Source organism: Tachysurus fulvidraco, chromosome 17 (assembly GCF_022655615.1).
Source record: "Tachysurus fulvidraco isolate hzauxx_2018 chromosome 17, HZAU_PFXX_2.0, whole genome shotgun sequence".
In the NCBI taxonomy this organism is placed as follows: domain Eukaryota; kingdom Metazoa; phylum Chordata; class Actinopteri; order Siluriformes; family Bagridae; genus Tachysurus; species Tachysurus fulvidraco.
Window position 1 is genome coordinate 5663234 of NC_062534.1, and position 22500 is coordinate 5685733.

Genomic DNA, 22500 nt, shown 5'->3' on the forward strand with positions numbered 1-22500 from the left:
GTTTTCTTGACTCATCAGCACCTGCTCCTGCACTTCCTAATGACGCCTGTTCCTTGTCGAGACAGTCGTCTACGTACGGCGATGCCGTGGTTTCCCGTCACATTTTTCATGCTAAATCCCACAGCTGAGTGTTGAAGCGCTGCTCCTTCATGTAACACATCTGTAGGATTCTGCGTCGACGGGGAAATCGACTTACAGGACATTTTCAGTCGATATAAACAAACTAATTATTTTATCTAAAATGAGTCAGGACTCATCGGTGTTCAGTGTGAGACGTGTGCTTTTCCCTTTGTTGGGATACACAGAATTTTAGTGGTTGAAGATAACACCTTGAAATTTTCAATGCTTTCGAACAAGCACTCAGAAATGGGTTAGATATCACTCTGAAGATCCCAATATTTGTTTTGAAAAAAAAAAAAGAATCGTCTTTGATTTTTGGAATTTTACTATGAATATATTTCCCCTAGTAGTCTAAAAAACAGAAATATTTATAAAAAATAAAACTACAAATTCTGAAATTCCTCAGAGTCTACTTTCGTATGAGCTTGACATTAAACACCACTGTGGAGTGGGATGTGAAGACATTTAATATTGAACATAGACACAACAAAACAGGCACAAATACATTTTTTGCCATCTGGGAAGAAGAGTAAAGACTTTTTTTGATGTTGGACATAAATTTAGTTATTAGTGTAAGGTTTCATGGTGGGATGTGGGTTTGAGGTTGTAATCAGTGTAGAGATGGTTATAACTCATTAGGGATGGAGGGAATCGTATAGATGTGAGACACAACGACCGCCTCCGCCTCCGCCTCCATCCACCGCCTCCGCCTTTTAGCAGTAGATGCTTTAAACAACTTGACAGTGTATGCACAGCCGGTAAATAGGGATTGTTCCCTGGCTTGGTCACCCCCTATTTTATATGCATTGATTCCAAAACCCCCCCAAAAAAAAAATCAAAAAAAAAAAATCTCAAAATTCCACTTTGCCGCTTTTCTATTACATTTGCATATCTGGTCATGCTCCACTTGACACACTTGCAAATCTGCACAGCGGGTATTTCATTACAAAGCGCCGCAGATATCTGACAACACCAGGAAGCATCCAAAATAAATTAAAAAGACTAAAGACCTAACCAGGAGGCTGTGTTGCGTATTGTCTCGTGACGCCCAGAGCACTTTTTTTTTTTCACGAGACTCGTCTGAAAGGGTCGTCAAAAAAGTTTCACGTCATTTTGTTTTGTGCTGTTAAACGGACAAATGGCGCAAATACTGAAGCAAAATCCAGAACACAGAGACAAAGACAAAGCAATGCTAACTGATGTTTAAATCAGCATAGCAGTGAGCGTAGAATCAGAGAGCTTTCCTGAAGACGTGTGCATGATGGTAAATGTATGCGAGGCTGCGAGGTGGGCCATCAATCAGGAAGGTTTTGTAGCTACTGCTGTAGCACGACAGAGACAAATGGACCCGAGATAACGTAGCCGTGACCTTACGCCAGGCTGTGGGAGGACAGGAGAGAGGCATGATCCATGGCAAGTCTTTACATTTTTACCATGGTCCTCAGTAAATCTGCGCCATAACTGGACAGGGACCTCATGTGCTCGTGTTTAAGGCGGAAACTGAAACCATGTGGCGAGTCGAGGGCTGATGAACGGCCGAATATGTGTTACAGGTCGCCGGATGTGATGCATAAACACAAAGGACCAGAGTTAATCACAGGCTCTGTGGAGATTATAAATACATCTATAAAGAAATCCATATGGAACTGAACTGTAGGGTTAGTGGGAACAAGAAACACTGTTACATCCTGACAATTAATATATGACCTTTAACCTCATGAACAGCAACAAATAAACATAGATAGATAGATAGATAGATAGATAGATAGATAGATAGATAGATAGATAGATAGATAGATAGATAGATAGATAGATAGATAGAAAAACAGACAGACAGACAGACAGATAGATAGATAGATAGATAGATAGATAGATAGATAGACAGACAGACAGACAGACAGACAGATAGATAGATAGATAGATAGATAGATAGATAGATAGATAGATAGATAGATAGATAGATAGATAGATAGATAGACAGATAGTCTGATAGACGGACAGACAGACAGACAGACAGACAGATAGATAGATAGATAGATAGATAGATAGATAGATAGATAGATAGATAGATAGATAGATAGATAGATAGATAGATAGATAGATAGATAGATAGATAGACAGATAGACAGATAGTCTGATAGACAGACAGACAGACAGACAGACAGACAGACAGATAGATAGATAGATAGATAGATAGATAGATAGATAGATAGATAGATAGATAGATAGATAGATAGATAGATAGAGATTAAAAATGATGAGATTAAAAGTAAATAATTACATTAAAGTAAATCCTCTTCATTTGTTAGTGATGTACAGTTTGTGCTTGTTAATATACAACCCTGTGATATTTGACCCTGTTACTCATTTCACATCAAAATGCAACATTTTTAACTATGAGCATTTCAAAATGCCAGTACAGTTAGCTCCATATGTTAGTGTACACACATCGCTACTGGGTTTTTTTTGTGCTTTTTTTTTCCAACGCCAGCATACAAACTGCTCTAATTGTAAAGATTTTAGAGGAGCACGGAAGCTCTAATGAACAGTATTTTGTATTAAGCTTTTTTTTTTTCATCATGCTTTGACAAGCAGCCCGAGAAAATGACTTTTGATGGGTATTATGCAAATGATACCAGCTGTTACTTCCAATGGAAAAGACTCCTAATAATTTTCTCTCTCGATTTCCAGCTTGCCTCCCTAACCTAGTCTCTTTCCTTCTTTCTTACTTTCTTTCCTTCTTATCTGCCTGTTAATCCACTCGGTTGTGAGGGTCAGACATTTGTGATGAGCAGCGGTGGTCTGATTAGCGTACAGCGGTGTCCTCGCTGCTCCCGGTCGAGCTTGTGATGAAGCTCGGCTGTGTATCTAGAGCAGAACTGAGCTCATTAACTCCCATTCACACACAGACACTCTCTCTGGCCTTTATACAGCAGCTACCAGCACGTGAACAGGTTCCTCAAGGTCAAAGAGAGGAGCTGAATGAAGCAGACTCACGGCAGGAGACGGCACATCATCATGCAGCCCTGGCCTCAGCATACAAATCACAGGCACATCCGAAGTTTCACCTTCTTTTCAAATCGTTTTTGCGAGGCATTTCTATTGCAGAATAACTATGAATAAATATGAGAGCCCGTAGCGCAGGTTTCTGGAACTGTGACAAGCTGAGAGTCATTTTTACAAGAAATGCTGCCTGGGGGGAAGAATAAAAAAATGAAATGAAATGAAACAAAAGAAAACATGGAGAAAATAAATAAATAAATAAACAAACAAACAAACAAACAAAACATGAAATGAAATTGAAGGAAACAAAACAAAACTGAATTGAAACAGAACAAATCCAGACAAAACCGCAGACTAATCGAAAACAAAATAAGTCGAACTAAATAAAAACGAAATAAAAAATAAATAAAATAAAAATGAAACTGCTTAAAATATTATAAAACAAAAATACAAAATTGGGGAAAATCTATAAATAAATAAATAAATAAATAAGTAAATAAGTAAATAAATAAAATAAGACAAATCAATAAAATTAAATAGAACAAAAAATTTTTTTTTATCAATTTAATGGTTATTTTTGCACATATATTGTGACCAAAAACTGTTTTCTTGGACAAATGATTTTATGTCTTGTGTTAATTATGCTGGTTAACATTTTCCGCACGAACCAATATCTGTGCAAAATAAAGCTGGAGTAATTAGGGTGCATCCAGATTAATCTGCCACGATTATTCTAAATCACAATAGTTTTGCATCGACTGATTGAGTGGCATTTAATAAATAAAGATTGCGAAATCCTTTCTCCAAACTGCAGCATTATCATTCCTTCCATGCTATCTCTCCTCTGCCATTCTGTCTGCGGGTGTTTGGGAGGCGTCTGCCGAGAGGAAGCTCTGGAGCACATCCTTTTATGTTTATTAGCCACATTACGGACTATATCGGCACATTTGCAGAAAGGAGGTGCCTTAATGAGGCCAAATTAATTCTGCAGAGATATTAAACAAAAGCTGATGAGAACAGCCTATCAAGCATGACTAGGTGAAAAAGATGTGTGGGGTGTGTGTGTGTGTAACAGAGAGTGTGTGAGTGTGTGTGTGTAAGAGAGAGAGAGAGAGAGAGAGAGAGAGAGAGAGATGTGTGTGTAAGCTGGTGTGACCTAATTCAGAGCACCGACTGAGCTCAGTCAATTTCCTTGACATACACACCCATTCCTTAGAAACATTATAAATGACTCCATGAAAATGCATTTTTGTTTTTCAGATGTCAGATCTAAGTTTTAAGTGCTTTTTCTAATGCTGTCGTTAGCTGAAAGCCTCTAAATGAATGTGTGTGAACGGGACAAAATAAATAAATAAAAAAGCCGAGCTACAGATATAAAGTCAAATACATCAAGGCTGTTTCTGACACTAGACTCAGGCTCTGTCTGTATCGCTGTATAACATAAGCAGCCTTATGTCTCTAATCTGTATTCTCTTGCATTGAGTGGTTCAGTAAAGCTCTCTGACTCTGAACATGTTCAACATAATGGAAAACGAGCAAAGCAGCTCAAGTGGTATTAATACAGCGACAGCATGTAAGCCTATTTGGGTAGGAAACTGAAATGCAGCCTTTTTATTGATTCGAGTAACAATTTAATTTACAGCCTAAGGTGTGTTTAACAGTATACAGCAAACTTCCAGAAATGTCCAGAAATAGCTGCTTGTTAGTTGATGTGAATGACAGTGTGTCTGTAATCTCAGAGTACAGCTTTGGTGTGCTGTACTAATCCCTGTGCAGTGGTAGACATACACACAATGTGTAAATACTGCAGAGACAAAACATGTGCTGGCTTTCGTCCAAAAGAAAAGTCCCAAACGTCCCATTCATGCTCTCGACAAACACGTCTGGGTCCAGAGCTTATCAAAACAAGGGTTTATAATCATCCCATAGTATGCAAGTCAGCCATTTCATGATGCTATTATCACGAGGTTAGAATAAACACACACTTAAATACGGGATGATAAGATCTGCTGGTTAAAATGATCAACACACCACACAGTATATAGTAGTAGAGTCGTATATTATAAAAGCTTAAAGATATATCATAGACATTTTGAGTCTCGAGATCAGTTCAAGTGAAATGTATGTTTTGTTCATTATAAAGACATAAATACAATAGAATGCTTTTGCTAATATTAAATAGGAAAATCTGATACTGAGGTCCATAGAAAATCTTCTTTTCCAATGAGGACATCAAAAGAGACAGCATCTTAATCAGAGACACCGGTTTATTTAAAAAAAAATGGCAAAAGATTCGGACGTGCTGCATCAAGTGCTATTTGTTTATGTTTAATTCAGTTATTTTATTTGTACAGAATCATGTTAGAGTTTTAAAGAAATACTTTAAAATACTGGTTTTAGTTGCATTATATTAATGTACTATAGTAATGGGAAAAAATTGATTTACATCTCCAGTTTGCATTGTATCACTGATTTTCTGTTTATTTCTTTTTTTAAATGCGAGTTCTTGTGTTTAAAGGTGGTGGTCTGTCTCAGTCTCTTGAGAAAAATTTAGACAAAAGAAAAAAAACAAAAACAAATAAATACTTAAATAAATGAATAAAAAGTTAACATATTTGAGGAGAAATATTTTTAGCACCTATTGTGTGAACTAAAATATCCTATACTATTATACTATACTATTAATATTATACTAATTCTATATACTATTGAAGAAATTTATTCATGTGTTTATTAATGTATGCAAATAAAGCTTAATAACATTAATTAAGTAAGAGTAAATAGAAAACTGCTAATTATGATGTGTTCAGGTTAATCTTCTATGATTGTTATAAATAAAAATAGTGATTTATATCGCATAATCTGATAAAACCAGGATGTTATAAAATGTGCGAAATTTTGTGTAATTATTGATATAACGTCAGTTTGTAAATTGTTCAACTTGATGCATAGAAATTTCAATTATAATAAAAAAAGAAAAGACAAAAAAAAAAAAAACGTGTTCTGTAAACTCCTGCTGCACGGCAACACTGGTGGTAAAATTTTAGCGTAGCCATTAGAAAGTCCATCGCATTAGCAATTGAACACGCCTATTTCAAATGGACCATTTCCCATATGCAACCCAGTGCAAGTAAAATAGTCTTGTCTCCAAAAACCACACTTCAGCGGGTATTTACCCAACATAATCCCATTAGCATGAATCACTCTAATGCGCTGTGGTGCGGTATGAGCACTGCTTTCCCCACACATGGTGTCGTTTGTGATAGGCCAGCAGAGCCAGGCGGCAGATGACTCAGTGCAAGTGAGGATGCTTACTACAGGGAAGTGGCGTCTCGCTTTGTGAGTCTTGGCAGTGCGGTCTAATCAAATGTTCCTGGAAATGGCTTCCTGTCCGGTGATGGGGAGCTGGGCTCCGTGCGAGATAAAGATTTCTCTGCCTCCGATGCCAAAAGCTGTTTTAATAACCCAGGCTGTCGGTGATGGAGTGCTATAGGAGACTGTGGCGAGGTACAATGCCGTATTATGCACTGGGCTGCAGTCAGGAATGGTTGACCAGTTGTTACGGATCAGTTCATTTCAAATGTGGCGGGTTGTAACTGCTTAAAAACGTGCACCCTGTGATTTTGGAAAAACAACGTAGGGCGGTATACTAGTCTGAAACTTAAAAGGAAAAAAATTGGAAAATTAAGCACAAAACCTGGAGCTTTGACTACACATACTGGAACTTTTATCTTGTTTAAACTAAAAAAAGAAATTAACTTTCGTATTAGCCTGGGACGGACTTAAAAAAATCAATCTTGGCTTTTTAGACATTAAAAATGAAGTGTGTAGTTAGAGACATTTGATAATATCGTTATAGTTACTTCTGTATATAGTTATAGTTAGAGCTACAGCTATAAGTATCGCTACTGTATAGTTATAGGTACTGTTATAGTAAACAGTTCTAATTACTATTTTAGTTACAGTTTTTCATATAGTTATTATAGTTATAATTACAGTTATAGTTATAGCTATTGTTGTTACTGTATAGCTATAATTATTATAATCACAGTTGTAGTTACTGTTATAAAATAACTGTATAGTAATAGATGTTATAGCCACTGTTATAGTTATAGCTATTGTATAGTTCTATAGTTATAGATGTTACGGTTATACTTATACTTATCTACTGCTACAATTATAGTTATTGTATAGTTAAAGTTCTTGTTAAAGTGTTATATTATTTACTGTATAGTTATAGGTATAGTTACAGTTATGAAAGTGCACAGCAATAAAAATTCCCAGCTTGTTTAATTCAACAATAAATGGTCATTTATTCTGAGCCTTATACCTCACAAGCAAAAAGTTTGACCTGATAAATGGTTGTCACTGTGCTGCTTAACTATATTTGCTGTTTTCGCATGAGATCGCATGCAACAGGTTCAAGCAACATGAGAATAGGTGTTAAAACCAAGACAGGTAACAAAACAGTTGACACCCCACCGGGATGTGTTTTATTCCTCTTATTCCACTTTTTCTACATTTCTAGCTACATTTAATCAACTGAACAAACTTACATTATTAATACATTAGGTTTCCAACTAACCTTTCTGTCTGATGCTTGAAGTTAGCAAAAACTATGCAGCTTTTTATGTTAAAAATAAAACCACAAAGTCACAATGTCTGTCCTGAAAGCTTTCCTGAGTTGGAAAACATTAGAAAAGCTACAGCTTTACATCACACAGTTACAATGTACTGATGCTAGAGACTCCTTCCAAAAATAATGAATACATTTTTTTTTATCTCTGCTTATAAAACTTCCCATATATCAGTTATTTTACATTTTTAAATGTGCTGTGGGTGCCATAAAAGTCATAAAAGTTGTAATTTTATAGAAAATTAATTAACCTCGGGCTAATCAGCATTGAGCAACAGTGCTTATTAATTGGTATAAGTCTGTTTTTCACTACAGTTTTTCTCCCTTGCCACTGTCAATGTTATGTAGACGAGGAAGGCAAGAGGAGACGTAGCATGACGTATATGCGTTTGAAACAGTTCTATCTGATTACACAGAGCAAACAGTGAGAAGTCTGATGATTGTTTGTCTGCTGGTGAGATCTCGCTATTACATCATCACTGCTGCGATGCGGAGAAATGAGGTCAGCGAACAGTCGGGTTTCATCAGTGCTTGGTTCTCTGCTAAGGATATTTAGGAGAGAAGCTCACAGCTGCTTGCTTATTATGATTCATTGAATGAGCTCATTGTAAAGCGGCTAGGATTAAGTATTTAGGCTTGTTGTGATTAGAAAATAGAGAAAAAACCCCCAACGAGGGCCAGAGTGACTAACATTAGCATTTGAAAAAGCGTAAGTGACCTGGTTAATGAGGGTTAACACTAGTGTAATAATGTGCACACAGCTATTTTTCAAATAATACTAGACTTCTGTTTGCCTTTCCAGACATGAAAAAGATTGTAAAGACATAACAAACGACATTTAAATATACAAAACCTATTAGTAAAGGTCATGGGGTATAAACAAAAACCTACCAGAGCATCAACTATGTAAATAAATAATGTGCTATGTACAAATTTGTGAAATGTTGTCGTCTATGGCAGGTGTAAACAACATGATTGTTTTTTTTTTCCTATTCGATCTATATATATATTTCTACACCGTTTTACGATTATGCTGTTATAGGAAAGCTGTTTCAAATGAATATATATTAAGGGGGAAAAAAGTCCAATATCCTGTAAAATCTTAAGAAAACTTACTCTAAGGAAATTTATTGTACTGACCGTTTAAAAAAAGCACTAACACTGGAGACTCCTTCCAAAAAAATGTTTAACAGTCACATTATAATCTCTCTCTCTATCATTAGGTGTGTATGTAACAGAAAGATCAATGGTCATATCTTTATGTCAATGCCTGTCACAACCATAACAACAATGACAACAACAACAACAACAACAACAAAATAGTATAATAAATCAAATGAAATAAAAACCTGGTTAGCCTTTCAGTGAGCACCGAGACACTAATCAATACAACAGATGATAACAGAACACTTCCAAAGCCATTTGAGTGACGTCTTATCACTGCACCGTACTCTCAACCTGTCAAAATATTGTGAAGCAGGGCAGTGTTACGGTACAACAGCAACATTTCACGCCTTTCACAACCCAAAAGCCTGGGTGCTCTAGACACATCTCTTATTTAAGCATGCTGTGGGAGTTTGAGGGATACAGAAATAGCATGTAACATACAGTATAAAGATGTGATATTGCAGAATAATCATATCCTGATACTTACGATATCTCTAGCTCTCTTTATGGTACATCATAGGTCAAAATATCGCGACTTTAAATCGATGAGGCTCTGACTTATATAAAATGAATTAAAGCTTTAAAAAGGTTATTAGATTTAAGATGAAAACAATATGGAAAGATTTCTTATCAAAATGTGTAACACATTTCTACAATACACGACGGGATTGCTATCAAACCGCTGCCGATTAAAAAAAGGATAAAATTTACACATCTATCCAGCTGCTTTCAATTAGGGACATTTTAAGAAGACATTGTCATACCTAGAAAACGATACTGTGACATCATTTATCACAATATCTATATTATATAATAATTTTGCCCTAGTCTAAAGTTAGAATAATGGTCCCAATGACAGGGGTATATATATTTTTGAAGCAATTAATGAGCAGGCACTTCTTCCCAAGTGCAACAACACAGCATCTGCTCAGGTGAGAGTTTAACACAGGAAGAGGAGAAAAGCCTCTGAGAATATATATACCATCAGCAGTAGCTCAAGTTTCCGCACCTCAGCCGGAAACAAGCTGAAGAAATGTGACTTGAAGAGAGATGGAATAATAATTGGGCAGAACAACAGAATGGCGGCGGGTCCCGAGGGAGCCACTAGAACTGAATCCACTCTTTAACAAAGCAAAGCTGGGTGAGGTGTGTTGGGGGGGAATCAAATCAGTGTCCTTGAAGATGTTTCCATTTCTCCTGAGAGCTATTTCCGTCTCGCTCTCACCATCTTACCTTCCTCTCGCTTGGCTGTCTATATCTCTCTCTCCCTTTTTTTAATTTATGCATCTTATGCTCTCTCTTTTTGTCACACACAGACGCATGCAGACGTTCTCCGTCTCACCCTCATTCTGTTCTCTGAGGCAGTGACTCATCTGTGAGAGGAGGGGTAAAATGGGGTATAGAGAGGAAAGATAGAATAAGCGAGAAATACAGAGAAAGAGTACGCAGGTCCAACAACAACATCCATCTCTATTTTCCTGTGAGCCGACCGCTCTGAGGCCACTCGGAGAGCAATCAAAATTCCCCAGGTTTCCATTCTTGCCACATGCTTAGCTGTACAATGTGAGTGCGCCATATGCTCCAAGATGGGATTTGGTGCAATTTTAAGCCCGATGGCCTTCAAATTCACAGCAGAACAAAGAGAGCGAACAGCTGGCTGTCTCTCTGTGGCTGGATGGCGCCGAGTCAACCTGTTCAATCATATGCTGTCCTTGTTTACCTCGGCTTATCTCTGTATTTGGTTTACTTACTCCGAACGCACACAGCCGTGAGCTGAGAAACTTTAAAGTGAACAGAAATAAAATATCCAAGCTTTAAGCGATTGAGAAAACGTCTCTTCTGATGAACGAACGATGCCGTCAAAGTGGAACGATTCATGATCTGCAGCCCTGCAAGCCGTTATGAGCTTTAGCAATGTAATAATTACAACTCTATTACACAGCCCCAGACCGTTATCTTTCACCCCCTCCCTCCTGCTGTCCGAACCTTTCATGTCTGCTTTCCCCTGTCCTTAAGGGCCATCCTGGCCTATCGAATGAGCTCGTTTCTCCCTGCAGGGAACCATAGGATCAGATGTTCCCTTTGGCAGCGGTGTAGTGAGAGGGGGCTACACGGCACGGCTTGTAAAAAGCTTTCAGCGGGGCTCAGGTATCGCGCCCCGAGCCAGGTCAGCACGACTCCGCTCTCTAAGTGTCAGGCGCACAAATGAGCTAGTGATAAAGCTCCCTGCAGCTTTCACCTCCAACAGGCTTAATACACAACGTATGCTGGGACTCTCAAAAAAACAAAAACAAACAAAAAATACACTCCAGTACTCTAATAAATGTAAGTGTTCCAATGGGGTTAGATTTAAAATCCCTAGACAGAGATCCCAATTCAAATACACAACTCAGTCCCAAGACTTACAAAAAACTTTGCTTACTGTTTACCTACAAACCTAAAACTCTTGTACTGTATTATGGCTGGGTTTGACAAAAATAGCTATATTTCTGTGTATTACTTATAGTAAATCTGCTCGATAATGGCTAAAATGATGTTTCCATTGATCTCAAACATTAAACCATTTAATTTCCACATAATCTGATTAGTCAGAAGGTGTTGATTCATTTCCTACAGCAGCTCTGACGATAGTAACAGCAGCGAGTTTTACGATGATCCGCTTGTACTGATACGTTAACGTTTCTATAGTAACAGATTATTGGCCAAATGAGTTCATTGTAAAAAAAATAAGAAGACATTCACGCAAAGAGTCTCCAGTGTCAGCAGTTCATAAAGGTCAACAAGTGGTGAGGAACGACTGTTCTTAACCATTGTAGCATAAGTGATAAGACAACAGCTAAAAAGTATGACGTTAGATTCATTAATAAATAATAATATGGTGAACGGCTTTGGCATGATATGAATGAAACACTCCGGAACGAGCGGTTATTGGGAAATAATTCACACCATCACATCACTGATTCTCTAACAGCATGCTCTGTCTGGTTTTATTCCTTGCTCATACTGCTCCATACAAAAGATGGAACAGTTCCAGATTTCTGACGGACAAGACTTTCTGAAAAGCTTTTTTGTTTCCACAAGGCTCAAGTCTCACATTGTAGGCTACCTGAAGATTTAAAAAAATAAATAAAAAATACAGACGGGCACACGGAATCAGGTTTATTGCAAATTTGCTCTAATTGGTGCATGTTTAACAAGCCTACACCTACTTACAGAAAAACAGTGGCTCGACTATTCTGCTCAGCGCTTGACATTTAAATGTGGTTTGAGTAAACAAGTACGCTGTTGCTAGCATCGCTAGGCTCCAGAAGAAAGATAAACACACATAACCATAAACATCTGTCTAATATGTTCCTTAATACTAATGTAATCTGCACTTACTTCCATGCATTATGACTTTTATGAGTACTTCCCAAAATTCTACCAAAACGAATGTTGTTATAAACCAGGTCTTATATTTTAAAAATGCAACGACTCAAAGTAATTAGTCAGAATTTCCATTCAGATTTATGTAGGAAGAATAAACACTTAACATAAAAGCATGAACTCTGTGTTCAAACCACAGTAAAGTGATGGGCAGGCCTGCTTACCGAGTGGTAAAAGGCGAAAGCCTGAGGTTGTTTAGCTAATTATTAACAAACTACGTGCTTATGTCAACCCCTCACTGTGCCAGCTATCAATGTAAAACAGATTTAGCCAGGGGAAAGCCAGAACTGAGCTGGCAATTTTTCCTTTGTAACTACCATGGCATCCAAACAAGAGCAAGAAATTGTTTTAGCATCTCCATGAAATGTTTCAAGTAGAGAAATCAGAACTCACCTCCCCTGATTGAGGGAGAGTCAGCTTGGGAAGTTTGCCCTTGCTCCCTACTGCGTTGCCTTTGCCATCCATCAGGCTTGTAAATGGCGTTCCACCGTATCCATCCGTGATTTCTAGAGTGGGCTTGAGTTCAGGAGAGTCATTGGGTGCCTGGTCCTGGCCGTCCATGGGCCGAACGTAGGCTGTGGGTTTCTGCTGTCCTCCGCTGCTAGGCTTGCAGTGGAGGCCCTGGGGGAATGTTGGTGTAGACAGACCACCTGGTACCAGAGAAGTAGAGGCCACAGGTGACCCTGAGTCCTGCTCACAGGGTGAGTTGGCAACATTTGGCACCTTAGCTGGCTGCCCATGCCTCCTGCTGGGGTGTGTGGAGGTTGACGAGGTCCCAGGGCTGGAGTCACCCTGTTCCTGTTCTTGCCCGCTAGAGCTTTGCTTTCCTCGGCTTGCAGCCTGAGCCACCTGGCTGCTGCCCGAACTGTGCGCTCCTCTGGACCAGTCGGAGGAACGGGACTTTTTGGTGCTCTGGTGCCCATGAAGGATGCTGGGACCTGCTATATTGGTGGTAGGTGGAGGAGGCATGGAGGTGGTGTGGTTTGCTGGCTGGGATGAGGCGGCTCTGCCACGCTGAGCTTCGGTGAAGAAGCTTGGCTGGTCAGTTTTCTCCACTGGGGTCTGGGGAACTGAGTTCTTAGGGATGCCCACCAAGTGGCTTTGGTTGGAATGGCTGGTCAAGAGTTCTTTCATTTCATCATAGTTACCCAACGTGTTCTGGACTCGGTTGGCCAGGGCATCACCTTTGTTTGTCTGCAATGACAGTAAAAAACAATTATGCACATCTGAGCCTAAATGAAGGTTTTATTGCTAATTAAGTATTCTTAAACATACAAAGGAGTTTCTGTTACAAAGAGAAAAATTTGAAGAACACTTTAAGATAACAGTGTCTACTTTGTTTTAATAATACCACTGACATTTATACCAACAAAGGACGACTACCTGCAGTTTGTGTTTCACATGTATGCAGCCTGTAGTTATAAAAGGGAGAAAATATGAGCAAGTGTTTATGTGTGTGGGTGAAAGTCAAAGTCAAAAGAGAAACGTACATAAGCACATGCTGCATAGGTGCAGATGTCAAGTTCAATGTGCGTCCTCCTTTTAAGTGCAAATAGCGAATAATCAGTTCAAGTGTGAAAATTCGAGCTGATAATTTGAAAATAGCAAACTTAACATCATGTAGGTTTAATTTACCCCAGAGTATTACCAATTACAGGTTGGTTTTTGTTTATGCGACAGAAGCATGACAATATTAGCACATGGAATTTTTTATAGCTTGATTGTGTAGAAAATATAGACTTGAATGCTTGTCAGAAAATCTTATCTTTAAAAAGAAATAGATTTAGCTTCTTTTAGCAGGCTAGTTAGCTAAGACACAAATGTGTTTTAAGGTATAGAAACTAGAAGAGTTAGCTACAAGCCTGACAAAATAAATAAATAAATAAACAGACACACACAGTTACTTCCCTTGTGTGTATTTCGGTCACTTCAATCTCTTTGTGCATGTTGTTTTCTTGAAATTGAACTGAATTGTGTTTCCCAACCTATCATAGATTGTTAGCAACCTAACTAATGCCAAGTTTCTTTTAGCTAATGTAAGTGAATAGCAAGCTAAAACATAAGCGCTTGGTAAGTGCTTCGTATACCTTTGATACTGATGGTTGCTAAATCAGCTAATTAATCAAAAGATTGAACTGTGTGTATTTTTATCTATCTCATCTGTGTTTTGCTATACAGTGTGATCTTTGTTCCTTGTTCGGACTTTTAGCTAGCTAACTGATGTTAGAGAACTAGCTTGCTGCCACTTTTCCAAATAGTCTAAATTGAGTAGCCTTACTTATAGCTAACTACCTAATATTAGCAGACTATCTTGATACCACTAGATTTGTGTGAAACTTGACCTCTTTTTCTGAGAAATAATGATATAACTGAGCTGACATTTGACTTCAGTGTCATGAAACATCTGGCAAATAAAACCTGTTAGCTCTGACTGTAAATTGCTGTGAATTACTATTACAGGCTCGTCTGAGAGGCTCACAGCAGTTCAGAAATTCTACGTTTTCGGATTTTCCTTTCTCCCTGGTTTCAATAATCATGTTTCTCTCATACCTTACAACACATCAATTCACTGTAGCTTTAAGGCATTGGAAATTAGTGTTATTGCCATGTTCTCCCATAATTAAAAAAGCCAATAAGATCCAATTTTATGTTAAAAGAAACACACAGATCAGAAGATGCCAGCATGTCAGGCGCCTTGTTTATGAAGACACGTACGTTATTTTCAGCTAAAAAAAAATTCTGCTCTCTTTCACTCAGCTTCTGTTTGTTCCAAGAATTCCTTGTTATAATTGCTTTCTCCTTAGCCGTACCGCACATCATTAGTTTCTACAGCTTTCCTCTGCAGAGAGCCATGCAAATGCATCCCCCACTGACTCTTTCCATAATAAGCAACATTCTGCTTAATACCCAAACCCCTCTCCTATTTTGTTCATTTTTTGGCTGCGTTCGTATCTTTTATTCGAACGATTCCAAGTACCTGTGATAACAATCCAATTCAACTCAGCATGCGTGACATCAATTATTTCAGGCCACAACACCACCGCTTTGGAAGAGAGTGTGTGCACGAGCATACTCGAAACAACAAACGGAAAACAGCACTTGTGTGTGTTGCCCTCTGTTTGCAATACAATTAATAGGTCTGTTATTCCCAAGCAGTGAAAAGTATCAAGATAAATCTATTAACATTCACCATTCATTTCACGTGTAATTGCCACATTAATAATGGAGCCTCTAAGTCGGCAATGCAAATGCACCCGCTTTGTGGCTTCTGACGACGTAAAAAGTCAATAAACAAATAATGGTAAATGATCCACGAGCAGGAGTGAGAGCATGCTGAACCATTATTATGGGAAACGAATTATCTGGTGGGCAGTTAACATTTGACCCTACACTCAAAGGAGGACAGCCAGACCAGATCCACACGGCTTAGCACCCAGCATAACCTATGAACTTCCAAAGCCGCTGAGTTAATGCGTGTCGTAAAACCGTTAGGATGGTGTGGCTGTCGTTCAAAGATTTACTGCAATTGGACTCGGTATAAAGGATGGTTTATTGTGTGCATCAAAACCTGGTAATTGGAAATGATAAAGACTAACTTGTAAGATGGATCAGGACATAAAAATGCAATGTAGCATTCAACAGTGTTTGTCTCATAGTGATCTGTATAGCTGTACAATCATAAACATGAAAGCATGAACAAAGCATCGAGCGTGTACAGGGATTGCCATGGCTGACATAACCCCTGAGCTGGAATGGCAATGCGGCTCAACCTGGCATTTCTCCAACACTTTCAGAGCGAGAGACCTCACGGCAAGGGGAAGTCTTGAGGGGAAAAGTGAGCACTAGGTGAAGTTCCCAGACACGTAAGCCCATCTGGACAGCACACAAAGGCCTCTTGTGTGAACTCCAACTGCCTGACTCATGCAGGGGAAGGCAGAACTCATGCCAAGCTCTACATTCTGCAGCCTGGGCAAGGTGAAAACTGCAGGAATCCTGGTGCTTGAGGCATTAATTGCTGACACATTATTTTAAAGGAATGACTTGTTAAAAAAAGCCCTTCATGGATGATTAATCGCATACTTAACAGTGGAAGAGAACAAACATTTGTGGACCAATAAAGTCTTATTTGGTCTTGAGACTAAATACTTTTATGTTTTTTGTTGTTGTTGTTGTTTTTTAAATCCCCAAAGGCTACTTATTTCCTAATAACAAGGTTATTCAAAAGAAAATAAATGTTATTAAATGGATTTTTTCCCATTGTGAAGTCCCTTTCCCTTCATTAGTATGGATTAAATGACAGTACTGCCTTTACAGATACAACTCAAGCAACATGCTAAACATGATAGCATCAAACTGGGGGTTTTCTACCTGGTGTTTTTAGATTTATCAAAATATCAATAAACACTAGGAGTTCCAGGCTTTTATCAGCAGTGTACCTGTTATGTTCAAGTTTTATTTTTATGCTCTATCACATCTGATGCTCCTAATGAAAAAAAAGTTGTGATGTAACCCTAAATTCAAACGACATAGCAAAAGTTTATTCAGTCATTAATCTTAAGTAAAACTGGCCACGCTCATGATGGGTTCTGAGCTATTCCGCAGGATGGGTATACATCCTGGATAATACGCCAGCCCGTCACACACTCATTCACATCTTGGGACACTTTAGAGCTGCTAATTAGCTTTCTAGCATGTTTTGGGAGGTGTGAGAATACTGCAAAAACCAATGAAAACTACAAATCAATAGTGTCCTTTGCGTACTCTGGCTTTCTGACTTTTAAATCAGAATAACCAGATGAATTAATTTAATGCTATTTGCAAGTCTGATCTAGAATTTGTCAGGACACTGTTGGCTTTCAGTTAAAGACAGAGTAATATATAAATTCATATGAGTTTTTCTCCCACAGCGCACAGTTTTTCTGAGTAAAACTGTACATTTGAGTCGGCACGACTTCGGTTTTTATTAATCTGTATTTGATTGGCTTGTTAAAAAGTAAGTGTGCCAAAATAAACATTGAGTCAGATTTAGATGTTAACTAGCAGTGAGGGACTGCTTACTTTCCATAACACCCCTGGCCACTCATTAAATTTGGAGATGGAGAAAAAGAATAAAAACAATTTGTCTCAGGAGTGAAAGTATAATTATTGAAGCCTGTGCATGCAGAGGACGGCTGAAGCTAAAGTTTGTGCTCAACCTTACAGGCATCTTGATGTCTAACAAATGGCAAATAACTGAATATTATTTGAAGGTTATAATCTGGGATAAAATTATACTGTGTGCCTCACAGATCAGGGGATAACAGCTAAAAAATAAACGTCCTCTGCACCAAAAATAGGTTGTTGCAGGTCTGATTGTTTGATTGTAGCATGTAGTGATAGATATATTGTACCTTGACACCAACTTTGGCGTTTCTAGGATCGATGCTTGCTAAGAAAAATCAGAAGTATGTGAGAAGAGGATTAAACTCATTATAACGTTAGCTAGGTGATTTTAAGTAGCTAGCTTCATCAGGTGCTGTAATTTAAACACTTTAAACACGCTTTGGATAAACAGTCAAAAGAATGTATTTGTTTTCATCGTGTTTTAATCCATCGGCGGTCGATAACACGTAGTTCGATTGAATTCGGTTCACTTTATTTGTACAGCACCATTACTAATGGACATTGCAAAGCAACTTCACTATAAATAATATTAGAAATAAAAATGATAAAGTTGAAAAAGTTTTTATTTTACATATTTTGCCATGAACAAGCAAGAGGAAATGGTGTTGAGGAAAAAAAACAATAGCTGTGATTTGACCTAGCATTCTGTCTGTTTTCTTGTCTAGAAAGGGTTTAGTTGAAATGCACTGCTATTAATGAGCTCTTGGTACTGAGTTTATGTTTAAGATGTTTTATCAGGTTACTTCTACTGTAGAATGCTTTAATATGCTATATTGGCTACAGGTGCTGTAGTATACTCCTCTGGGTACTAGTATTTACTCTGTGACAGCCTATGACCAAAGTATCAAACAGGAGGCACTGGTTAATCATTCAGTAATAAGCTCCTCTGTAAAACGAAGAGGCCCTCATTCCTCCTGGGGTTAATTGTACTTAGGATCTGTTCTCTACTGTATAGAGATCACCAACAAAAAAAGTCCTTACAACTTTACTTTTGTCACCAGATCATAAGGAAATAATGAATCTGTGTAGGAGTAGGCAGTGTTAAGCTCAATTATTTTACAACACAATATGAAATACATTAAGGTGTAAGATGAAATATAAACCAGTCAGCCTTTAGATTTGGCTGAAAAAAAAAATCTGTTAAAGATGTATACGCCTGTGTAAAATATTTTAGTTACTAAGGGATGCACAGGGTCAGGGCGCTTGGGTGCTACCACAATGTACAGCCTAACAAGCTCTCAATGCTTCCCTTTGTTTTCTTTCTCCGTCTCAGCACTTCCAGCATTCACACCGCTGCCTCTTTCACGGCCCACCTGACTATTATTGGTTGAAACGAATTGCCTGTTTATATGCAGAAGCAAAAGCTCAGCATTCATGGACTGTACATCATTTTTTATGCAGACACAACCCTCTATTGCTCCCACCTGTAAGATATTAAATCAGTGATAAGGGTCTCTATGGTGGCTGTCATGAACTGGAATATCTCTTCTCTATAATTCAGATTTCAGAAGAGAAATTGCGGCAACAACACCCCATTTCATAAGACGAGGTTTATGACTAGAGATTGAAACATCAGCTTTCTGAGTTATTTCCCGTGTCCTAGTCAGCGCCAGTGTTTGAGCAATGAGCTGATGCACTGTAGTTTATATTTGCTTTTAAACTTATATTATTTTCTAGCTATAAAATTGGGCTTGTTTCTTTGAAATTCACAGGACTGGCAATATCCTGAGCTAAGGCTGCAAGAATGATGGATGGTTGCATATGTACATGGATGTGGAGGTGCGATGTGTTCTGTGTGTTGTTTTTTTTGTGAAGCGTTGAGCTTCTCCCTCTCTTTCTCTTTCTCTCTCCTCAACAAGATGTTGGCAGTGTTTACAAAAGAGCCTTGTACTGCTCCGCCACAGGCTCTTAGAGTTTTGCCCTCAAGCCCAAAGGCCAACAACTGAAATGGTAATGAAGGTACCATTGCTCTTAGATCTGCATCAGAAAGCAATGAAACCTCACACTATTTCAACTCTAAAACACACACAGCAAATGTTCTTTACGCTTCACTCTTCTTCAGGATGTCTCTTGGCAAAGGTTCAATATTTCTGCCTTTGGATTCCTGTGTTTCAGATCACATAAAGAGGCAGGAACAGAAAACAGCAGCGCTCTTCTCAGCCATTAACGCTTCCAGATGAGCGATCGATACTGGCTTAAATGAGCAAACTCCAAGCACACATCATCGCAAATCAATAGTGAGCTGGGAGAGTAGGAAAGAATATGCACGTGCTGAAGTGCCTGTACAATTGTCTTTAATGGGTGTGTGTATTGAAAAAAACTAACATGCTTTTCAAACGATTTCAATAGCTCTCTCCAGTGCTTAGAGTGTTTAATTATGTCTACACGTGCATCTTTAATGCACATAACAAACAATATACTCTAATTGAGATTTGAATAGAAATTAAAATGTACGATAATAGCTTATTAAAGGAATACTTGTGAATCTTTCAAGCTAATTTCTATCTCGCGCATAGATGTGATTACTATAAACACGATTTTTTTATATATTTACATGGGAAATACAGGTTGCATGATGGCTTATAGATATATTAAAAGCATCAAGCAAAGTTTTAATGGAATTAAATGTTTTTTTTTTTGTTTAGTTTGTGGTTTTAAAGTCGGATGAAACAAAGAGACATTTTCTCAATTCAGTCTCTACTATCAGAGTGTAACAGACTGAATTTAAGAAATAATAATTGAACTAATTTAAAGGATTGAATTTTTGTTTTTTGGTTGAATATATTGTATGTATGAATGAATTATTTACTTTTAATTTTGTTTGTTAGAGTCCTTACATTCATTCATTTATTTATTTATTTATTTGTTTGTTTGTTTGTTTGTTTGTTTGTTGGATTGTTTGTTTATTTATTATTTTGAAAAACTATGAAAACAAGAAACATGTCATTATGGCTTTTTTTTTTAAAAGATATAAAAGAGTGTAAATATCCTAACTCATAGGTACATAGCTGTATAATATTTTTTATTATTTTTTTAAAACAAATAAATTCAGGGTTTGTTTTTCCAGTTAATTATTTTAATGTTTGTTATATCAATAATTGTTTATTTATTTATTTTTTATTTATTTTTTGTGATTAATTTATTTTAGGTCACACCTATACTAAAATGGTTGAGAAACAGAGATTTGAATACTGAGCTAATTCATATTTGTCTGTTAATTCTACATCATAAATGCTTTGGACGATAAATAAATTTAAGTGTAAATACGTGAGCATCCTATATTCATACGGCCCAGCACGAGCTACCCTGTTTCCATAATTTTGGATGAATAACTGTCACTGAGTGAACCTGTTGATAGAATTTGACAGCCATGACAGCAGTCACTATTAAGCATGGCTAAATGTGGAGACACTGCACTCAAGCACACATTCACAACTCTCCAGAGACCAAATGTTGGACTGAATAAATTAAGCTCAATCCACTGACTGGCTCTGGGTACACACGCATGCATAAAACATAGCCAGGGTGAAGAAAAAAATGGCAGAACATGTGATAGAAGACAGACAAAAACAAGGCATTGTGTAGGAAATAATCATTTACTCCAGGGTTCTTGACTCAGCGAGTTACAGTAGTGGCAAATTTGGGAATATTTACCTTTGGGGTGAAAAAAAAAGAAAAAACATACATACACATAGACACACTCACACATGTACACACTTGTGTACACATCCACACACACACACACACACACACACACACACACACACACACACACACACACACACACACACACACTGCCTGAAGCAACAGAGAATGTGGCATCGGCTCCAGAGTGCTGACCTTGGCAGCCAGAAAGACCTTTATAGCTGCCTCGGACACGGAGCGCGGCAAGATCTGGACCTCGGGGACTGACGCTCACCCTGAGGAAGGCACTTTTTTCTTTAGGATGGCATCACCAGGGCGGCTTTGAAGGTGCCAGGCGGTCCTGCATCCAGTAAATTAGCCCCAAATAGCTGTTAACAGCACAGTTCCATTAAACAGGATTTAAAGGGATTAGCTAATAGCAGCCTTAGATAAATGTGTGTGTGTCTGTCTGTGTGTGTGTCATGGGTTGAGTGGGGGGAAGGCATGAGGTTGAGAGAAAAAAGTAGTTGACAGGGGAATAAGAACCAAAACGCTCACTTCCTGCTGTCTTCTAAGAGAAATCTCTCAGTGACATTATTAACGGCAAATCTGTCTTAACTACAAATCCAGAGAGTGGATCATAAACACTGAATCACAGCGAGACTGGCTTGTATTCACATCTTTCATCAGTGCCGTTACCTCTCCGGTGCTTGCTCACACAAAGGCTGAGTGTGGCGTCATTACATAACTATGGCTCAGCAAAGCTCTTTCCTGTCCAAATCCCGATTGTTTTTTTTTGACAGCATGGCTTGCTGGGCGGCGAGGGTTCAAAGCTGAATGCGTGTTTCAGGACGGTGACGCAAATCCACAGCTGCTCGGTGGAATGCTAGGATAGCAAATTCTTACAGGTTGGATTGAGGACAAGAACGTATCATTAAAAAAAAAAAAAAAACACAGAGAATGAAAATTCTCATTTCTTATTGGTTACAACCAATCCCCTTATATATTGACTGGTATTTAACTATAAACAATAAAAAAAAAGAGTCCATATTCCATCGGCAGCTTAATTTTCTTTCTTGCATTTATTTCCTAATACAAGCTACATTATCGATGAATACAACACGAATAGTCTCACAAATTAATAAATCGTTCACCTATATTCAATATGTTTTTTAAGTTTTTTTGACTTGCCCAGCAAATCCCTGCACAATCCCCCATGTCCTGCGTCACAGGTTGTACTGGTTCTATTGTGATATAAAGTGAACAAATTTTCAAAGACCTGTCTGATGAAAAAAAAAAAGAAGCTCGCAAGCAATCAAGCCATGAAAAAAGTAAAAGAGAGGAAAACAATAACCGCATTC

General features: G+C 38.0%; 1 protein-coding gene across 2 annotated transcripts in view; it reads right to left on the reverse strand.

The window, feature by feature from the left end:
- The window catches only part of aff2 (AF4/FMR2 family, member 2), a 221374-nt gene that overhangs the window by 136379 nt on the left and 62495 nt on the right, over window positions 1–22500 (reverse strand). For both annotated transcript variants that reach the window (XM_027154627.2, XM_027154626.2), the window contains exon 3: window positions 12746–13546. In XM_027154627.2, the coding sequence (XP_027010428.2) occupies window positions 12746–13546 (801 nt within the window). The remainder of the gene's footprint in view (window positions 1–12745; window positions 13547–22500) is intronic.